At 49.7% G+C, this 19978-nt stretch overlaps 1 protein-coding gene and 1 pseudogene across 3 annotated transcripts in view; one reads left to right on the forward strand and one right to left on the reverse strand.

Annotated features, from left to right (window-relative positions):
• Positions 1-14339, reverse strand: part of SNX19 (sorting nexin 19) — a 32468-nt gene extending 18129 nt beyond the window's left edge. Inside the window, exons 1-9 of one of the 3 annotated variants that reach the window (XM_018043309.1) lie at positions 12183-14331; positions 10123-10261; positions 8757-8857; positions 8534-8653; positions 6520-6650; positions 5268-5364; positions 4585-4765; positions 1778-1907; positions 55-1452 (exon numbers count right to left, since the gene is read on the reverse strand). In XM_018043309.1, coding sequence (XP_017898798.1) covers positions 1356-1452; positions 1778-1907; positions 4585-4765; positions 5268-5364; positions 6520-6650; positions 8534-8653; positions 8757-8857; positions 10123-10261; positions 12183-13856 — 2670 coding nt within the window. In that variant the 5' untranslated portion in view covers positions 13857-14331 and the 3' untranslated portion in view covers positions 55-1355. Of the gene's footprint in view, positions 1-54; positions 1453-1777; positions 1908-4584; positions 4766-5267; positions 5365-6519; positions 6651-8533; positions 8654-8756; positions 8858-10122; positions 10262-12182 lie in introns of those variants that run through there. The other 2 variants (XM_018043307.1, XM_018043308.1) reach the window with 2 other exon arrangements.
• LOC102188384 overlaps positions 13914-19978 on the forward strand; it is a 71221-nt pseudogene continuing 65156 nt past the window's right edge.

Below are 19978 nucleotides of genomic sequence, written 5' to 3' on the forward strand. Positions count from 1 at the left end.
CCCCTTTACAAGAAAAAAAGGTGTCATCCTTTTTTTTTTTTTTTTAAGTGGAAGCAGGTCAAGCAGGATTCAGCCATAAGCTCTCTCTCTGATGTTGTTTAGGGCATAAGCTACATTCACCAGATAGCCATCCACCCAGCTAACCCGAGGTGTGGTTCCCATGCCACTGTCAGGGCACAGGGGTGGGGAGGGGAGGAACTGAGCCTGACTCCAGGCTCTTCTCATGAGGAAGGGCAGCCCTGACTCCAGGAGCTCTGCACGCGGGGAAGCAGGAGTGCCTGGAGAACACTGCCGCCCCGGGACAGAACCTGTGCTGCAGGGGGCCTGGGGGCTGCCTCCTGCTGTCAGACCCACGGACGCTCTGGTCACAGGCACAAAGTCACCCGGGAAGGCCTCACAAGGTCGTACCGCTGAGAAGAACGGGTTCTGTGTGGCTCAGGGAACACAGAGTAACAGGAGCAGCGGAAGCTGCAGCTGGAGCCTGACCTGGGTGGGGCACCCTCAACGGGGAGGGAACCTGGGGCCACAAGCTGGAGGAATCAGACACAGAATCCACTTCTCATCCTTCCATTTTTCTGAATCGCAAGTACGAAGACTTAACATTTACTGGAACACTTTCTATGCACCAAGACACCTGCAGACAGACACCATGCTGATTCCAAAGCTCAGAGAGATGACACACAGCAGAGCAGTAGTATGCTGCGGTGGATAAGAATGCGGGCTGTGCAACACCAGGGAGGCTTGCGCCTCTGCCAAGTACTCACCTGGTGAACATGGACAAGGCCCTCAGCTCTCACCCTCATTAAACCATAGAATACGTGAAAGGAGGGACCGTGTCTGTTTTGTTCACTACTAACCAGACCTTAATATTTTCTCAATGAGTAAAGGAAAATGACCAAGACAGTTGCCCAGAAGGAAAGTTAACATTAATGGATTTCCTACTTATTGTAGAATAGATACATAACTCTTTTTTTAAATAGAACTGTTAGTTTCGGAGTGACCTATTAGCATGAGTCACATGCTAACAGAAGGTTCAGGATTCGGCTCCCGACTTTGGGATCTGCCAGGATGTCTCACACGGGAGAGGTCAAAGCATGAGCAGCCACAGCTCAAGCGCTGAGTGTGTCTGTCTGGTTCAGAGACAGGGTTCCTGGACTCCTTCAGTTGAGCAAAGCTTGCATCAGTTTCATGGTTAGAAAGCCAGCACTAGAAACTCCATCTGCGTACCAGTTTTTCAGGAAATTCAACTGGTGCTGGAATTATACAATCCAAGTTTTAAATCTCAGTATCCTATTCCCCACCACCATGTGTCAGTGCTTCTTCAGCTGTGACCATGTCCACCCCTTCTGGAGAAACTAATCTTTACTAGGAGAGCACGCGATGGTTTTCTCTTTTCTTCCTCGTTGTTGGTAGTCACGGTGACTGTATACCGTTGGTGAATAGACACGTCCTCTGTAACAAGGTGAGAGGTACAGGGCCTGGGGGTAAACTGGGGGAGAACGGACCCTAGTGGAGGAGGAGCTCAGCCGAGGCAGCGCCTGAATTCAGGGTATGATGCCGGGGTGGTCATGCAGGAGCAGGCCTGTCCACACCTCAGACAACCACGTGATGCCCTGCAGCTCGTCACCCCACAGCCCTGGACACAGGTTCTCTCTTCTCTTTTGGCTGCAGGTCTCTTGGACTCTACGCTTTCCCTCTCTAGGGCAGAAATCAAGAACCACCTCCAACCTCCGTCTAACCTGAGACTCTAACCTGAAAGGGCACCCAGCAGGCCTACCTCTGGATTAGGGTCCCGAAGACAAGATGAAGAACTTTCTGCATACTCTCTGTACACAGCCATCGCCACTGTTCCATGAGCAGCAAGACAAGCAGGTCCAGGGCTGTGTCAGCCAACTCGGTCTCTGTTCCTGGGGATGAAAGGGCATCTGGAGTAACTCGGAAGAGACCTGCACTCGAGGACACATTTCAGGGCCCTGGATCTGCTCCACCTTTATGTCAGTCATCTCACATTTGTGTAACCTATCTGCATTCAAGTCAAGAGATGTTTACTGCATCTCTACAAAGCTCAGCGATAGGTTCTGTCTTTCTTTACAATTTATGTTCCTAAGTCAGAGTAATTTTCTATCTATAAAATCTTTGATTTTATCTATAACTATTTTGCCTACTTTCCTTCTGGTTCTTCTGTATTTCCCCCAGGTAGCTGAACACATTTTGTTCCAAGTAAGTGCTCACAACTGGTGACTAACTGCAACTGGCAAGGGCTGGTCCCCTTCCATCACTCGCCTCCACAGGGAAATGTGCGGGGCCGCAGATGTGGGACTTGTTTTCCGCAAGCAAGTGGCTCTGAAAGCAACTCCATTACACAGAGCTGAGGGCTAGAATCCAGGAGACCTCAGTTTGATTTTGAGATAACATGTGGTTCTGGGAAGAACACTGCACTTTTGGTAAAAGGCCATGATGATTACTCACTTCTTTCCTGTCTCATAGACGGCAAGGGCCACAAACACGCTCATACCCATGCTAAGCAGAACTTTTTTAAACAGATGTATTTTATGGAAAGAAGCATCTGTTCTCTAACTCTGTTCATGGGGTCCCCCATCACCTCTGACTTGCCTTCCAGGAGACTGCCCCAGAACTACAGAATGTTCCTGAAAAAATCCTCTGCTATCTGATACTACAGCTATGATTAAAGTTATAATTAATCATCGACAGTAATTGTATTAGTCTAGGACCAGTGGGTTTTCTCTGTGCAAGCGTGCCCAAGCACAGCTCACTTAAGGGTTCTTATAGAATGTGAATGATGTCAAACTCGGATAAATGTGCTGGAACTGAAGCTTACTTTCTTCTTAATCCCATCCAGTATATATTCTCCTTTTTTTTTCTGTACTTCAAGGGGGCACAGGAGCTGATGTGTCTGCTTTCTGGTTATTTGCTCAAAATGTGATATTCAATTTCTTGGAAAAACAGCATTCCTCAATCTCCCTCTTCAATTCTCTTTTCTTCACAGGTTTAGCATTTACCTAGGGCTGCACAGCAACCCACTCCAGTATTCTTGCTTGGAGGATCCCATGGCCAGAGGAGCCTGGCGGGCTGCAGTCCACACAGCTGCAGAGTCGGACACCACTGAGGAGACTGAGCATGCACACACGCAGAGCTGCCACCACGTGGCGACAAGCAGCAAAGCAGTAACAGTGAGCGAAAGCACCAAGGGCCCAGGTCCTCTTGGTGAAAGTGTAAATTATCTATCATGCGAGCACGTGGAGTCTCTCAGGGCTCAAAGAACGGCACAGGAATAAATGATCCCTTTAGAGAGATAATGCACAACATTTAAAGACTTGATTTTGGCTAGAATTATATTATCTTACCCATCCCATCTTATCTATAAATTCTCATAGTTCTCTTGATGCTTTTGCTCTCATAACACGTTTACTTAACCAGTGAGACGTGTGTGAAGAGCTGGGGTTGTAAACTCCATTTTTCAGAGTTGAGCTGAGGTCCACAGTGCGGACTGACTGTGGGCGCCTGAGAAACAATGGTGAAGTCAGCCTTTTTTCCTCTTCTGGGCCCAGGATTTTGTGATCTTTTATTTGCAAGGGAAGCCTTTGTCTTGTGGGATTTAAAAGACTTTGTTCCTATAATTTCTAGCACAGCAAATCTACTAGTACCCAGGCCTCCTAATTCTCCCTCTGCAGAGAACACTGCACCTCCGGGAAGCCCAACTGCCCTGCCTCAAATGCTCCTGAAGACAGAGTGGTGGCCTCAGCTCGTCTGCCTCTGCTCTACCTGGGTAACCAGGCGGCACTGCTGGCCACGGCAGTAAACACAACAGAAGGAACAGATACAGAGGAAAAGAGAAATCCCATTTTGTGTGAGCTGTAGTTCAGCTGCCCTGCAATACATCCGGGCTTCCCAGACTAGGGAACTAGGCACTAGTGGTTAAGAATCCAACTGCCAATACAGGAGACACACGAGATGCGGGTTCAATCCCTGGGTCAGGAAGATTCCCCTGGAGTAGGAAACGGCAAGCCCACTCCAGGATTCCTGCCTGGGAAATCCCATGGACAGACGAGCCTGGCAGGCTACAGTCTACTGTGTTGCAAAGAGTCGGACACGACTGAGTTGGAGACTTCGGTAGGCAAGTGGAAACACACCTCCAGCACTGAGGCATCACCAGCACACGTGAGGGCTGACACCGGTCAGCAGAGGAGCTCATAGGACAAGTGCGCAGAGTAGGGACAGAATGAAGCTCTGGACGGCTGAGGAGCCGACAGAAGGGACAGAGGAGGGACCACAAGAGAGACAGGAAGACCAGAAAGTGGCACCACAGACACCAGAGAAGACAGCTTCTAAAGGAAGGGAGCAATCCACAGATAATGCCAGTGTACATCAGGAGCAACTGAGAGAACCGCACCACAATTAATAGAAGCATGGACCTTATCTTGCTGGACTGGACGCCCTGCTTATGCCCCGAGTTCTTCTGATCCACTCGGCCCTGGGACTGTGCCCTTCTGTACCCTGGCACCTGACAGAGCCACCCAAAGGTCACAAGCCAGCGGACACACTGGGCTCCCCGCTGTCTCTCACCTGGGTCACTGCTGCTGAGGCCTTGGGCTGGAGCAGCAGCATCTGACACGCGACCGTCCACACAGCCCTCAGCAGTCTCTTCAGAATCTCTTCCGGGAGCATCTGCGGGCTGCACTTCTAGTAACTTTGCCTGTTTTTCAATAAAGGATTCCATCCCAGACACGGAGAGGGTCTCTGACTCCTGAGGAGAGAGCAGGAGCTGTGTCACAGGCAGGGTGCAGGGAGTGGGGGCACCTGCGGCTCCCATCACTTCCCTGCACGTGTCTCAAGTAGAGGACCCCACTGACCCTGTGACCACCTAAGGAAAAGGCGCTTGTTTTAACCTAAACTGCAAGGACAACAATGCCTCTATAGTCTCGTTTGCTACAAAAATCGTGTTTCCTTCCAGGAGCTGGCTTTCTCATTCTATCACCTATTATCCCAAGCCTACTTCCCTTGAGAAGCCCACCACCCTTGAGAAGCCCACCACCCTTGAGAAGCCAACCGGCCAGCCCAGAACTCATAGGAATTCCAAACCAGTCTGAGAAAATACTCCTAGAATAAAAACCAGAGACCCAGATGTTGGTTCAGTCCTTTAGGAAGGTACCAAAGTCCTTTCTGATTCCGCAGAACATCCCAACTGCCAATAACGGCAGGACTGACCTCCTAACTGATGATCCCAAGAATTCTCTAGGGATTCTCACCACACCGCTGTCCTGGAGACAGTAGAGAACCTTCTCGTGGGCCTCAGTTATATTCAGTGCTGGAGCAATTTTACTGGATGAGAACCTCAATCTGGATCTGGTACAGAAACGAAGAGCAGAAACAGTGTGTAATTCATGGTCTTGATCCCCATACGGAGGGCTGACAAGTATTATTACCTCTAAACGGGCATGTCCACACTTATTCTTGGAAGCTTACGGTGGTCAGAGTTGCCAAGAGATGCCTCACTCTGAAATCCCCCAAACAATAAATATTCTTACACACACTGCAACTCTTGCACTGAGCTATGCTTACAATGCGCCTGTGAAAGGGCTTTTGCTAATGTAAAATAAGGACTTGTCCATCACAGCTGTGTCCCACAGGCTATAGAGTGGCTAGCACATACTGTGCACTCGTTAAAAATCTGTTGAATGTTAAATAGACAAGCGCCAAACATCAAGGTTGCCCTTGCTCCTCACACCTTTTTGCACATCCACTTTTCCCCTTGAGTTCCAGATAAAACCAGAGAGGGAATCACGAGGGCTAACCTCAATGTTTCAAGAAATAGGGTTCTTATAAGCACAGGCCACATGGTTACCCTTCAAACTATGGGCCCAGTGAGGGGGGGAAAAAAGGGCTAAGAACTGTGAGGGTTATTGCCAGCCCATAAGACATGAACACAGAGAAAAAGACAGTGAGACGCACACATAAACATCCTCCCACCAGCTGTCTCTCTCTCTGGAACGGCCCAGGTACATATAGCAAGTGTCTGGGAAGGGAAGTGTGGTGCCCTTCCTCCCCACCTGCTGGCTGTGAGAGCTGCCAATGCAGGCTGCAGCAGCAGCAGCAATAATCAGTGACCCCCCGAAGGGGTCCCTTCTAGCCCGTTCCTGTTTACTGCTAGTGTACTCGACTCCTGAGCCAGAAAACCATGACAAACAGAGATTAGTTATAAGCCTTAATTCTTAAAAGAAAAGAAACGTTTCAATTCCCCAAGGGAAAAAAAAAAAAGAACATCCATATTCTAGAGTTTTCCTTCTAGTCAAAATTCCCCGGTCAGTTTGGGCCCTGGCTTCCCAGGCAAGACCAACATGAAGCCAGGCTCCCTCTGCAGGACCTTGGGCTTGGTCCACAGTCTGACTTTGCACAAAAACAGGCACAGGTGACCCCTCCCCTCTATTCTAGGACCTAAGACCAGGGATGGGCTTTGACTGAAAACTGGGGATCCCCTGAGAATTGGGAAGGGTGTCTCACTTGGAAGTCTTCTTGCCTTCTGTCTGGGGCTTATTTTCTGTCTCAGCCTCACTCAGCTCCTCTGTAGGGCTCTGGGGCTCAGAGCGAGGGAACGCGGTCTTCAGCGTGTCCACGATAGCACTCACCACCATCTGCAGGGGTCACAGACGTGGGGTTAGACAGGCACCACCGAGCAGCAGCAGCTGTCTCAAGGTGCTTTCTGCACCCTGGACGAGCAGCCAGCTGACCTGTCTAGCAGAGCCCTATCCACGCACACGGTCAGATACCAGCTAATGACTCAGTGGCAACTCTCTCCCCTTTCCTCCACAGCCATGAAAATCTTCTTCCTCAGAGATTTAAGACAGATGATGGATTCCATGGGAAAAGAAGCCAAAACAACATGACAAATAAAAATCTGGGAGTTCTGCAGGCTGGTGAAATGCTTTTCACTTTCAATTTCTTTCTTTTCATACAGAAGAATGATTTTTAGTTTTCAAATTGATAATACTTTCACCAAGATGTGACGAAGGAGAAGTGATACAGGTAAGAATATACAAAGAAAAGAGTGAAAAGGATTATCAAAATAAGAAACAGTCTAAAAACATTTGATATAAAAATATGCAGAGCAATTCACAGTAAAAAAAAACAACAACAACAAAAACTGGTTTTCCAGTTAGTTCAAACAATTCCTCTTCTTTACAGAAAGAATGGCAAAAACCACTCAGGTTAAAGTTAAGGATCTGGAACTCATACAAACTTCTCTATTTATACAGATGAAATAAAACAATCTTTGCTGAAGAGTAAGAGCTATCTCTATTTCTCAGAGTGAGAAAATGACATACAGATTCTTGCTAAAGAGAAAGAACAAATGAAACCCTAATATATCAACGAGATGGAAGGAAACATTGACTTTTCCTTTAGTAACTCTCGCTATTGATCAACATTGCTGCTTGCTTTGTCTTATCCTGTGTTAGTCCTCCTTGGGGAGTACAGCCAAGGCAAGACTGACATGGTCAAGGAGGACCACAGTAGAGACCAGGGGACAGCAACTCAGCGAACTGCATGGATGTGGAGAATGTAGCTGAGAAAATACAGCTCACTCTCCAGGCTCACAGAATGGTAGTCTGCCGGGAGAGTCCGTACCTGCTCACTCTTATGTCATGAGCAATGAGTACAGTGCGTGGCTTTGAGTGGGCACCCCGGGGACAGGTGTTGAAAAAAATCAGTGGAGGTAAAAAGAAAAAAAATCAGTAAAGGAACACATCAGCATGGGTGAACAAACCTGCAAGGAACTCCGAGGTTTCACCTCGTTTATCCCTTCCTAGTTTGCAGTCTTCTCCTCATAGCAGTGAATGTCTCCGAACACCCTCACTTGAAGTCCCACTTTATCATTTTATCCCCTAAAGTCTAGACTGGAAGAGGGAGACCCCCTCTTCTGCCAAAGAGTCAGTGCTTTCTAACCTCTTACAACACATGCATTTTTGATCAGCACAAACCTCAGACTCCTGTCCTGGAGCCACGAGAATCAGTGAGCAACCACTGCTCACAGGCTCCAGCGTGGTGCTCAAAGGCTCTGCTACCGTCTCCAAAGGTTCCGAGATACCATCTGGAACCTTGTTCTCCAGCAGAGAATCACTACACAAATCTAAATCCAGCTCAGTGTCCTGCCTAAGGGCTCCATCCTGAGTGACCAACGCTGGGAATGACCTTCATCGCCAGAAGAGGCCTTCCTGCCCCCGCCTGTCTGTAGAGATGTGGACTGACCCTTGTACCCTTGCCCTGGAAGCACAGCGTCATGATACCACCAGGAGACCTGTGCACGCTTACAGCGTCAGGAGTACTGACGCTCATGGTTGCTCACGGTCATTCAACAATGATGGCCTCACCAGTACTGGCAACAGGTCTTGAAAACCCCAGTCCATGTTCCACTTACTCCTCTGTGCTGCTCTCCCTTCCCCCAGCTCCCTTGCCTTTCAAACATGCCTCCCCACTTCCCTGCGAGAAACTAAGGCTGAGCACGCAGTCCCGCTCATACCTTGTCTATTCTGGAGACCACAAGCGGCTTCTTAACAAAGGCAATACGAGCATCTGTGTTGAGAGCAAGGAACTCCTGCATCTCCTCACTGTTCGCGATCTCAGGAATGGCACAGAGTTGCTGAAAAGACACAAGAAGGACTTCAGAGAGAAACTCCGGTCCCCAGGTCTCTCCACCTTGGCCTGGGTGTCTGGTGGCTACAGTGACAGCAGAGGATGCTGACCTTTAGAAACGATTCCAAGAGGCTCTTGCGGGCTTCCACCCTGTCACTGTCCATGTTTCCAAATGGAAGATCTGGAAAGAGCTTTTTAGGGCCCTTCACATCTTTAAAAAAAAAAGTTAACTGATTAACATTTACCAAGAACTATTCCATTTATTACCCATCACATATATAAGACACGGAAATGCCAAATGTATTTCCTGGGGATTTTTCTCCTCACCTGTGAACGGAGCTGAGAAGTGAGCTGAGATTGGGGTGGGAGCTGGGTACCAAACCTGGGCCTCATCCCTTCAGAGTCCCTCCCCTGGGACCTCCCCTCCATGGGACTTTTTTTATTTCAGGAGTTAGAGATATAACCCAAGGACATAATACAGATAGCCTACTTTCATTATTCATGATAAGAAGAAGGTATAAGAGGTCACTAGGGTAGTGATGCATAACAGCCCTGAAGTCTAACTGCCCAAGTTTAAATTTTGGCTCCAATCTCTGCTGTGATAATGGCCTTAGGCAACCTGCTTAATCTTTGCTTTTTTCTGTAGAATGAGGATGATGATAGTATCCATCTTGTAGACTGTTATGAGAACTAAATGAGCTTAGTAGAGAACTGCGCATATATTCTCAGTATTAACTATTGTAATTAAGAAAGAAAACCTATAACTGAAATCCATGATTTATGTCACAACTTATTAAAAATGTTTATTTGAGTGATCACAAGGTTCCCTGGTTGCTTAGCTGGTAAATAATCAGCCTGTAATGCGGGAGACCTGGGTTTGATCCCTGGGTTGGGAAGATCCCCTGGAGAAGGGAATGGCTACCCACTCTATATTCTGGCCTGGAGAATTCCATGGGCTATATAGTCAGGGTCAGACATGACTGAGAGACTTTCACTTTCACTTGGCATTTTCTTAAAAAACAGAGTAGCTGCTCACTAGCTTTTGAATTAAATTTTATGTCTTCTTATTGTTCCTGTGCCTTATGAGAACCAAACAGCACACCAAGCCTTTTGTTAAAGGAAAGGCAGCAAGGATTTCTGGATAACATTTTAATATTTAACAGCAACCAGTCTATGAACCTGTTTAACTCCTCAAAGGCACAGGTGGAAATACGAAAGTTTCTTTCTTAAGCTTAAACTAGATGGGGCCCCAGAACAAAGCATTCAGAGGCAAAGCAGTACGCCGGAAAGGCTGTCATGAGTGCTGCCCAGCACTAAAACCCCAAACACCTAAAAGCAAACGGAGGGAGCACGGGACCCTCAAGGCCGCGTTCTCCCTTTCCACCCTCTTCACAGACAACAGGCCTCCAGCCTTTCAGATCAGGGTGGCTGGATGTGAAAGGCAAGCAGGCATTCCGGGGCTGGGGAGCTCCTGACTTTTGATGAACTTTCGCAGATCCGATTTCTCCTCCAGACGGGTCTGCAGGTTCAGGAACTCGCGGTAGCGGCGGTTCACGGTGTGGTAGGCCACCTGCTGCAGGCCACCGCTGCTCTCGCCGTCGAGGGCCGTCTCATACTGTCGAGAGAACGTCTGTTGGCTGCACCAGCTCACTGGCACACAGTAAGCACAGGGCAGGGTCAAGGGAGCACGCTGCTCCTGTTCTGTCCCTAGCCTCTCAGGCCTCACTGCCGCTCCAAGGGCTAATGAACAGCCCAAATCCCAGGGGGGGCTGCAGTACGCAATGCGATGCCCTTCCCAACAGAGGCGGCCCAGGCGGTGGGAAACGAAGTTCCACTGCCTTTCACTCCTCCTTCCATCTCAAAGTTCTCCCTGCAAACACTGTTTACTCATAACCACTTTCAAATCCCAAAGAGAGAGGATAAGACAGAAGGTACGACACTGATAATGTCTTACCCCTAAATTATGAGGCTGGATGTTATGGGGAGATAACCATCTTGTCATCATCCTCAAACCAGTGATTATCTATATTACTTGAGGGAAGAACAAATAATCGAAAACAGCTGAGGAACAACAATCATTTGTTTGCCTGGACTACACTAAAGGAACATGTGTTTTTGTTCTGCTTGGGGCTGATTAATTCTTATTCTTGGAGCAACACTGAATCTTTCTTCCCAAGGACAGATCGTCTGTCTGTATGATGGGAAGATGTGAAGACTGGAGATGTTTTATGGGGTCACAGTCGGCTGTCTTCATATGTGAGGAGGGCTGGCACGTGGGAAAAGACAGCAGTGCTGAATGTCCCCCCAGAGAGAACGCTCCAAACGGCATGAAAGCTGCAGCTTCATACCTACAGGGGGAGACTGTGTAGGATACAGCGAATGCTGTGGGAGAACGATACACGTGCTTGTTCTCATCAGGAGGTTAGTGTTCCTGTTTGGTTAAGGGATTCTGTGGGCTAGCAATGAAAGAGTGGTGAGACTGAGGCTGGTGTCGAAAGCTTGTCTGGTGGCAGACAGAGGTGTTCATTATGAGTCGGAATGAGCAAAGCAGTCCCTCAGGCCAGTACTGAGAAGGAAAGGCCTAGATAAGACATGCATGTGGAATTCAGGTGAGGGCTCTCACATCCAGAGCCCCTGGGAGCTATGATGCTCTCTGTAGCTATTCTGCTCCACGTGGGACACTGTATGATACGTCTCCAAACTTGGCTAGGCCTCAGAATCTCTTGGGCTGCAGAACCTGCTGTCAGAATATGGATTCTGACAGGTGCTAATGGATTCTGAATGAGAATTTCCCAAGAATTCTCCCAGGATTCCTTACTTTTTAAGAATACAACTTTCTGGGAAACTTGGAGGTAGCCTATATCAAAACCTGATAGCTCAGCTGGCAAAGAATCCGCCTGCAATGTGGGAGACCTGGGTTTGATCCCTGGGTTGGGAAGATCCCCTGGAGAAGGGAAAGGCTACCCACTCCAGTATTCTGGCCTGGAGAATTCCATGGATTGTATAGTGCATGGGGTCGCAAAGAGTCAGACACAACTGAGTGACTTTCACTCTATCAAAATCAGCTTTAGGGAGCTGCTGCTTGAATCAAACCAGTCTCCTGATACAGGAACCCCCTTCCTATCACTTCTGCCAAGCAGTTCCTACTACCACACTTAAACATCTCCAGGTAGAGGGACTCGCCACCTTTTGAGGTATATACAGGTAAACAGCCTTCCTTTCTAAAACAAAGTATAAAGGATATTAGTACTTAAGAAATTAGCAAGGAAGAAGTCTGGAAAGGATTTCTGGGCTGTATCCACTGGAAAAGTATGATTCCCAGCACAGTGACAGCCCTGAGATTCAAGGACAGTCTGTGAGAGGGTCATGGAAGCCTACTCTGCTTCACTCATGAGCTTCAGACCCTCCATATCAATACTGGTTGAATTAACCAGAGCAAACTAAGTAAGAGCAGACTTCCTCCTTCCAAACACTGGCTTCACTGACTGCTTTCCAAATCCATTCCCAGACCAGAGTGGTGACCGCGCACCAAGTACCTTCACCGTGTAGAGCGTGTAGGGGTGGAAACCGGTGCCACTGTGCTCTCGAGCAGTAATGGTGCCAGTGATGCGAAGGTTTTGGATGACCACGGGGCCGTCTGGACTGCCCAGGGACTCGAAGTTGAAGGTGGCTGAGCTGAGGGGTCCAGGTGGAGAGGAGGAGAGCAGGACCTGTGGCAGACTGGAATCCAGGGAGCTCGCACCATTGGTGAGATCCTTCTCTAAACACGAGGGGCGTGGGGGGCATATCGTCTCTGGACTGGGCAGCAAAGTTGTGAGAGGCGCGTCATTTCCCTGCTCTCCCTCCTTGTCCGCTGTGTCAATCTGGATCTCTGGGCAGGAATTCAGCATGGAGGCAAGCAGGCCCGGCTCTGTTTCTGTTCCTGGACCCTCCTCAGCTTCTGCTCCTTCTATTCCTTCGGGTCCCTTGCCATCCTTAGGCTCCAGAGGCTGGGAGCCCCCAAGGGCACGCAGGGCATCCTGAATCGTCGCTGAGAGGAAAGGGCCTGGGGTCATAAGCATGATGGTTTCTTTGCCCAGTTCAGACAACGGAGACCCCAGCTCTGCATCTTCAGACAAGAACAGAGGCTGCAGGAAATGAGAAGAGCTGTTTTCGACTTTTCTCTCCTCAAGCACTCCCCCCAGATCTCCCTCCAGCGCTTCATGGCCTTCTTCAACGTCTGGGGAGGGGTGTGAAGGCCCGTCTGGCTCACTACAGCTTAGGAGCACTGGGGCTGCTGTTGGTGAAGGGGCTTCTGCGAGACCCTGGACCTCAACAATCAGCGGCAGAGATGTGGGCACTGAGGGCTGTTCCAGGGCACTGGCTGGGCAGAGTGGATTAGCCACTCCTGCTGGGTTAGTTCTGGCCTTGGAGAAAATGCCCACGAGTACAAGGTGGATCCAGTCCGGATCCGAGAGCTTGCTGATCAGTGGTAAGATGACATTGCAAGTAATGAGTTCCACCACTATGTGCCTACCGGTCCGGGTCTCCAAGTGCGGCTTTGGCACTAGTCCCTGAAGCAACACATTCACGATGCCACGTGTGTAGGTGACCTCAGCGCTGGGGCTCTGCACTGCAGGGTGTGGAGCGCTGGCCCGGCAGTAAGCCTCCCAGAGCTGGGAGGGCTCCCCTGGGCCACTCTGTTTCCCTGCGGCCTCCTTCGCCTGAATATAGCTCTGCAGGTGACAACCGCAGAGAGTCAGAACCCTCTGGGCAAGAGCATGGCTGTCCACCCTGGCCATCCTCCTCCGGAGCTCCTGGACCAGCCCTCGCATGGCTGCCTCCATCTCCTCCTCGAAGGCTGGCTCCTTGCTCACCGTGTGGTACCAGGACGACACGAAGTCCCGCATGATCATCCGGATGGTGCGGTCGATCTCCTGCTCCAGCTGCCTCTCGGCCTCTGGGTTTGGGGGGCAGACGGCCATTGGGATGAAGCGCTCCAGGTGCAGCCGCCCTGAAGCCCCCACGATGGCGTCAGAGCCCAGCCATCCTCCCAGCACCAGCAGCAACGCAGACAGAAGGCACAGAAGCCACACGTTGACCAGGAGGTGGATGACCAGGAGCCAGCCGAGCACGGCCCCCAGGGCCACCAGCTTCCGGCTACTCAGCAGGTGACTGACGCCGGGCCCGGCCGGGCGCTCCGGCGCCAGGATCTCCGTCTCTGTCTTCATGGCGGGCGGGCGCGGTCTCCCCGGACCAGAGCCTCCCTCCTCACGTCAAAGCCAGGGATGGGGTCGCCGAATGTGGCGCGGACACAAGAACCGGGTGCCGGTCAGGCCTGGGCCGGGTCGAGGGCCCTGACGTCCTACAGGCAAGGCCGGGCGACAGGGGCAGCTCGGAGGCTCGGCATCGCCGCAGCCCCTTCCGGCCGGGACGCTGCCCTCGAGGAAGACCCTGCGTCCTTCATGGTGCGGGGTCGGCGACCTGCGGCTTCGGAGACCGGGCAGGGCCGTGGGCCCACCGAATATTTAGGGAGTCCACCATCGAGGTGCCCGCAACCGGCTCGCGCACCGCCTGGCTGAGCCCCGGCGCTAGTGAACGCTGTGGCGTCTCCTTCGCCGCCTCGAGGGGGCCTCGCCTTGACAGGGAAGCCGGGCACCTAACCTCCGCAGCCCTGCTGCTGTTAAGGCTGCCGGCCGGCCGGGCGCCGGCGACTACTTCCGGGTCGACGTCAGTCGGAGCGGGGCGTGCGGGGAGAGCGCCGTGCGATCCGCTCCCCGGCTCTGCTCGGCGCTGCATGGCGCCGCCTGGTGGTGAGGAGGCGCCGTGACTGCACAGCGCGAACAGGTAAGGGCCCTGAGATCTTGCAGAGCACTAGCTCGCCAAACAGGTGCCTCATTCCTAGCGGTGCGGACCTGCGAGCAGTCTTGCAGGTCATGCCCCTCTGAGAGTCAGTGCGAACTGCAGTGTTTAAATGAACTCTGCAAAGACTTTCTGCCGTTTAGGCAAACTCAGTAATCCAGTTTGTTTTAATCTCAAATGGGCATTTTTTCGATGGCCTGATACACTTTAACATTCACCCCACATTCCGAAACGCCCCTCTCTCATTTCCAATGCTCAGCTAACCAAACTTGAACTCAGGAATTGCAGAATACAAGGCATAAAACATTAATACAGAGATAGATGTATTCCTAAAATTTCATAATACTATACAACAAAATCATTTTTGTGGTTTGGGTTATTCGTCAGTAGCTTTACCGCGAGCAATCAAATCGTTTGATTATCTTTGTTCAGTCCCTGTGATAGGTGGTGTGGAGGAACAGAAGTGGTGAAGGGTCCTCAAAAACCTTGCAGATAACTGAGGAGATGAGTTCTTGGGTCCCAAGTGAATATTTAATAACACAATTCAGTATGGGATATGGTGAAATACAAATTATTATATGCATGAGGGTTGCTAATTATTATACAGTGGTTTGTAGCAGTGAAGGGGAACTTCACAAAGAACTGATCCTTTCTACTGCCTCTTCAAGCGTGTTGTTCACCTGAATTGTTGTTCAGCAACTGATCAACAGTCCTGTCCAATTCTCTGGGACCCCATAGACTGCAGCACGCCAGGCTTCCCTGTCCTTCACCATCTCCCAGAGCTTGCTCAAACTCGTGTCCATTCAGTCGGTGGTGCCATCCAACCATCTTGTCCTCTGTCATCCCCTTCTCCTCCTGCCTTCAATCTTGCCCAGCATCAAGGTCTTTTCTAATGAGTCAGCTCTTCGTATCAGGTGACCAAAGTATTGAAGCTTCAGTTTCAGCATTAGTCCTTCCAATGAATATTCAGGACTGATTTCCTTTAGGATTGATTAGTTTGATCTCCTTTCAGTCCAAGGGACTCTCAAGAGTCTTCTTCAATACCACAGTTCAAAAGCATCAATTCTTCAGTGCTCAGCCTTCTTTATGGTCCAGCTCTCATGTACATCCATACATGAGTACTGGAGAAACCATAGCTTTGACTAAATGGACCTTTGTCAGCAAAGTAATGTCTCTGTTTTTTAATATGCTGTCTAGGTTTGTTATGACTTTTCTTCCAAGGAGCAAGCGTCTTTTAATTTCATGGTTGCTGCTGCTAAGTCACTTCAGTCGTGTCCGACTCTGTGTGACCCCACAGACGGCAGTCTACCAGGCTCCCCCGTCCCTGGGATTCTCCAGGCAAGAACACTGGAGTGGGTTGCCATTTCCTTCTCCAATGCATGAAAGTGAAAAGTGAAAGTGAAGTCGCTCAGTCGTGTCTGACTCTTAGCCACCCCATAGACTGCAGCGCACCAGGCTCCTCCGTCCATGGGATTTTTCAGGCAAGAGTACTGGAGTGGGGTGCCATTGCCTTCTCCATAATTTCATGGTAGCAGTCACCATCTGCAATGATTTTGGAGCCCAAGAAAATAAAATCTGTCACTGTTTCCCCATCTATTTGCTATGAATTGATGGGACCAGATGCCATGATCTTAGTTTTTTGAATGTTGAGTTTTAAGCCAGCTTTTCCTCTCTCCTCGTTCGCCTTCATCAAGAGGCTTAGTTCCTCTTCACTTTCTGCCATAAGGGTGGTGTCATCTGCATATCTGAGGTTATTGCTATTTCTCCTGGCAATCTTGATTCCAGTTTGTGCTTCCTCCAGCCCAGCGTTTCACGTGATGTACTCTGCATAAGGCTTCCGAGGTGGTGCTGGAGGTAAAGAACCCGCCTGCCAATGGAAGAGACGCAGGAGACGCAGGCTCAGTCCCCTGGGTCACGAAGATCCCCCGGAGAAGGGCATGGCACCATTCCAGTATTCTTGCCTGGAGAATCCCGTGAACAGAGAAGCCGGGCAGGCTCCAGTCCATAGCACTGAAGCAACTTAGGACACACACACATAATGAGTACTCTTTCCCACCTGTACCTGAAAAATACATATACCTGAAAATACATATGAAAAAAATCATGTAATAATTTCCTCTCTCCATCTAACTTTACCTCCTGATTTATCTGTGTCCCTGCAGTTGACATTGTTTAAAGTCAGAGTATTTCATTGTATGAATGTATTCCTTTTTCTTTATCCATTCACCTGTCCATGTACATTTGCTTATTTCCATATCGGGGCTATTTTGTGAATTGCTGTGGTGCATAATTGTGTGCATGAGTTTTCCAAAGTCTGATTTTCTCCACATTCGCTCTCAGAAGTTGCACTGCCAGATCGTATGGTTCATCTGTTTCAGCCATTAAAATGCGCAGCTAGATATGTCCCCTCCAGCAACAATTACCAATAAAATTTCACCAGCACTATATAAGAGTCTTTTTTCTTTACCCCACTGCAGCATTTTTTGTCTAGATTTTTTTGAGAGTGGTCTTTTGGACTTCTCTATGGTGATAGATTGTCATTCTGATTGTCCTGTGTCTAATTATTCACCTAATTGAGAACCTTTTCTTGCACTTTTTTTAAAAAAGAATTATAGATTGTATTTACCTCGTGATATTTTCTTCTGATAGTTTGACCTACTTTGCATTTTCATTCTTTATCTCTGGAGATTTCATGAGAGCGAGTGTCACGTGGAGCCCAGCAATGTTTGTGAATATTAAGTACTAGGAGGAAAAACTTTAAGGTTGCTCTTGTGGGGAATTTCCCCAGGACTGCTGGACACCCTCAAGCCCAAAAGTGGTGACCCTGCCAATGAAAACTTTATGACAGTTTTAATTTGGGTCTGTACAATATTCTGGCACATACTTGAACCAACACCCAAAAACTTAATTTTAAGGATGCTGTCTGCCTACCAACAGCATAGAAGGGCTCCAGCTTCTCCAGCCCCTGTTACCCTGGTATGACATATCATACCTCAGAAACTGTTATCTGTTGCTATGAGTAACAGTTTCATTTTAGCTCAGTTTAAACAGAGAGGCAAAAACATCAGGGGGACTATTTATTCAGGTTTCTTCAGGGAGAAAAATGAAATTAGAAGACAAAGTGTGTGCAGTTAATGGGCTCCATGAGTCACTAATTGTTTGCAGGAATTTTTTTTCAAGTGTGACCATTCATTCATATGAGAAGCAATACAGAATTAGAAGAAACTAATTCAAAATGATGGCTTGTTTCTACATGGGAAAATCTGAAAACAGTGGAACTAACGGAAACCACAAAGATCAGGGTGCCAAGGTTTTAAGAATAGTTTAGGTTTGCAAATAATAGTATGCTTGTAATCTCAACAATACATTTTTCTCTGATAATATACTTTTCCAGAAGTCTTCCATTGTGGTCCTTGGATGCTGGAATTAGGCCACTTCCTGTCTGTCTTTACAGGACTCTAAGAAATTCCTGGCTCTCCCCTGGATCCTGACCATCACGTGGCTACAGAAATGGTAACATTTTTGTTTTGCCAGTTGAAATGTTTAATGACACAGGTTCTTTCAGTTTCCTGATGTAGGTGAAGTATGGAGCCCAGCGATGATTTCTTATTCAAGAAACCTACATCCTAGTCCACAAGAGAGTGAGCCTCCTCCAACAGTGAGACACCCTGCATGTGTATGACCTGCACCTCTGGGAAGAGCAGCTTTAAGATAGTCTAAGCCTGACCAAGGTCTGTCTACATGGTAGACTTAGACCTCTCCAAGTCCCGTCCACACTGATGAGGTTTACCCGTGACCGGGTGCTTCTACAATGAGAACATTTAGACCTGACCTGACCCTCTGTCTACACCAGGGCTGGAGACCTGGGTGGGACCTGGCTTGCCTCTGTCCTGGAAAACTCCGCGCCTGCGTCTGAATGTCAGCGCTCAGATGTCTGGGGTCTGGAGCTGAGGTGGCTGCTCTGGGCAGCATGCTCTTCTCTGAGGGGGCTCCGTGGCCCTCCCTGGGTCGGGGCTGTGGTGGGCTCTGAGTCTCTCCCCCTGCTAGGTTCCCCCTCCCTGGGGCTCATGGAGGTGCCTCAGGTAGCTACCTGGCAATCATTCCAATTTTCCAGCACATTCAGGTAGAGTAGGGAGGCAGGTTCACCTGCTGAACTGATTCCAGGGATCGGGCAAGAAGTCAGCGGGCAGCAGGTGATGTTGCCACTGTGATCTCCTTCCAGTCGACTCTCCTCAGAAGAGAACAAGGCTGCCCCCCGGCCTTCAGCCCAGCTCTCCTGTTTTCTCATCACCTCAGCAGGACAGGAAAGACAGAGGCTGCCAGAACCAAGGTAAGTGTTCAACTCTAGCACGAGCTTTCAAACCAGCAAAAAATCACACAGAACCAAAGTGAAGACAGGAGGGGCCTGCCTTCTCAGGGACCACTGTGGGGAGGGGAGAAGACCCTTCACTTCTTTCTAGGGTCCCAAGAGGCCCCAGGGACCTGGCTGGTTTACATATTGGGGGCCCGCTGGCCACAGCCATGGTGTCCTGACCGAGGGGACGTATGACCTCAGGTGGGAGGTCTGGGGACTGTGTGAGTCTCACCCCACCTGCATGGTCAGGGTTGTGTGTGGGGAGACCCCACACACAAAGCTAAGACAGAGGGAAGGACACGCGAGAGCTCCCGTTGTGTTTAGGATTTATTTCTTTATGATAGTCACTTTACACAGGCCCGTACCTGTTTGCCTCTTTACCCCTGAGAGCTCCCTGGGGCTCCTGGGGACTCCTCAGCTTGCTGCTGCTGCTGGTAAGTCGCTTCAGTCATGTCCGATTCTGTGTGACCCCATAGATGGCAGCTCACCAGGCTCCCCTGTCCCTGGGATTCTCCAGGCAAGAACACTGGAGTGGGGTGCCATTTCCTTCTCCAGTGCATGAAAGTGAAAAGTGAAAAGTGAAAGTGAAGTCGCTCAGTCACGTCCGACTCTTAGCGACCCCATGGACCGCAGCCCACCAGGCTCCTCCGTCCATGGGATTTTCCAGGCAAGAGCACTGGAGTGGGTGCCATCGCCTTCGCCCTGGTAATGACTCCAGCATGAGCATGGGGAGAAGGGGGGCAGGCAGCTGGTGGATTGGCTGCAGGGCACATGGATCAGGTGAAAAGCCAGTGGGATCAGGTGAGGTTGCTGCCGTGACCTCCTTCAGGTCGACCGTCCTACTCAGCAGAGACCAGACCTGCCCCTTGTCTTCCAGGCCTGCGTCTGGTATGTTTTCTCAGCTCCTCAGCGGGACAAGAAAGGACCAAGCCTGCCAGAACCAAGGTGGTGCGCATAACATTATCATGACAGCCGTAGAAACAGTTAATATCACAGAACCAAAGGGAAAGGGGAGGACTTCTCTGGGGCAACGTGGAGAGAGGAGACCGACCCTACCCTTCTTTCTACCGTCCCAGGAGGTTACAGGAACCCCTTCGTTTCCACGTTAGGGGTCCAACCAGCAGAGACCTGGTGTCC

Source organism: Capra hircus, chromosome 29, assembly GCF_001704415.2.
Source record: "Capra hircus breed San Clemente chromosome 29, ASM170441v1, whole genome shotgun sequence".
Classification (NCBI taxonomy): domain Eukaryota; kingdom Metazoa; phylum Chordata; class Mammalia; order Artiodactyla; family Bovidae; genus Capra; species Capra hircus.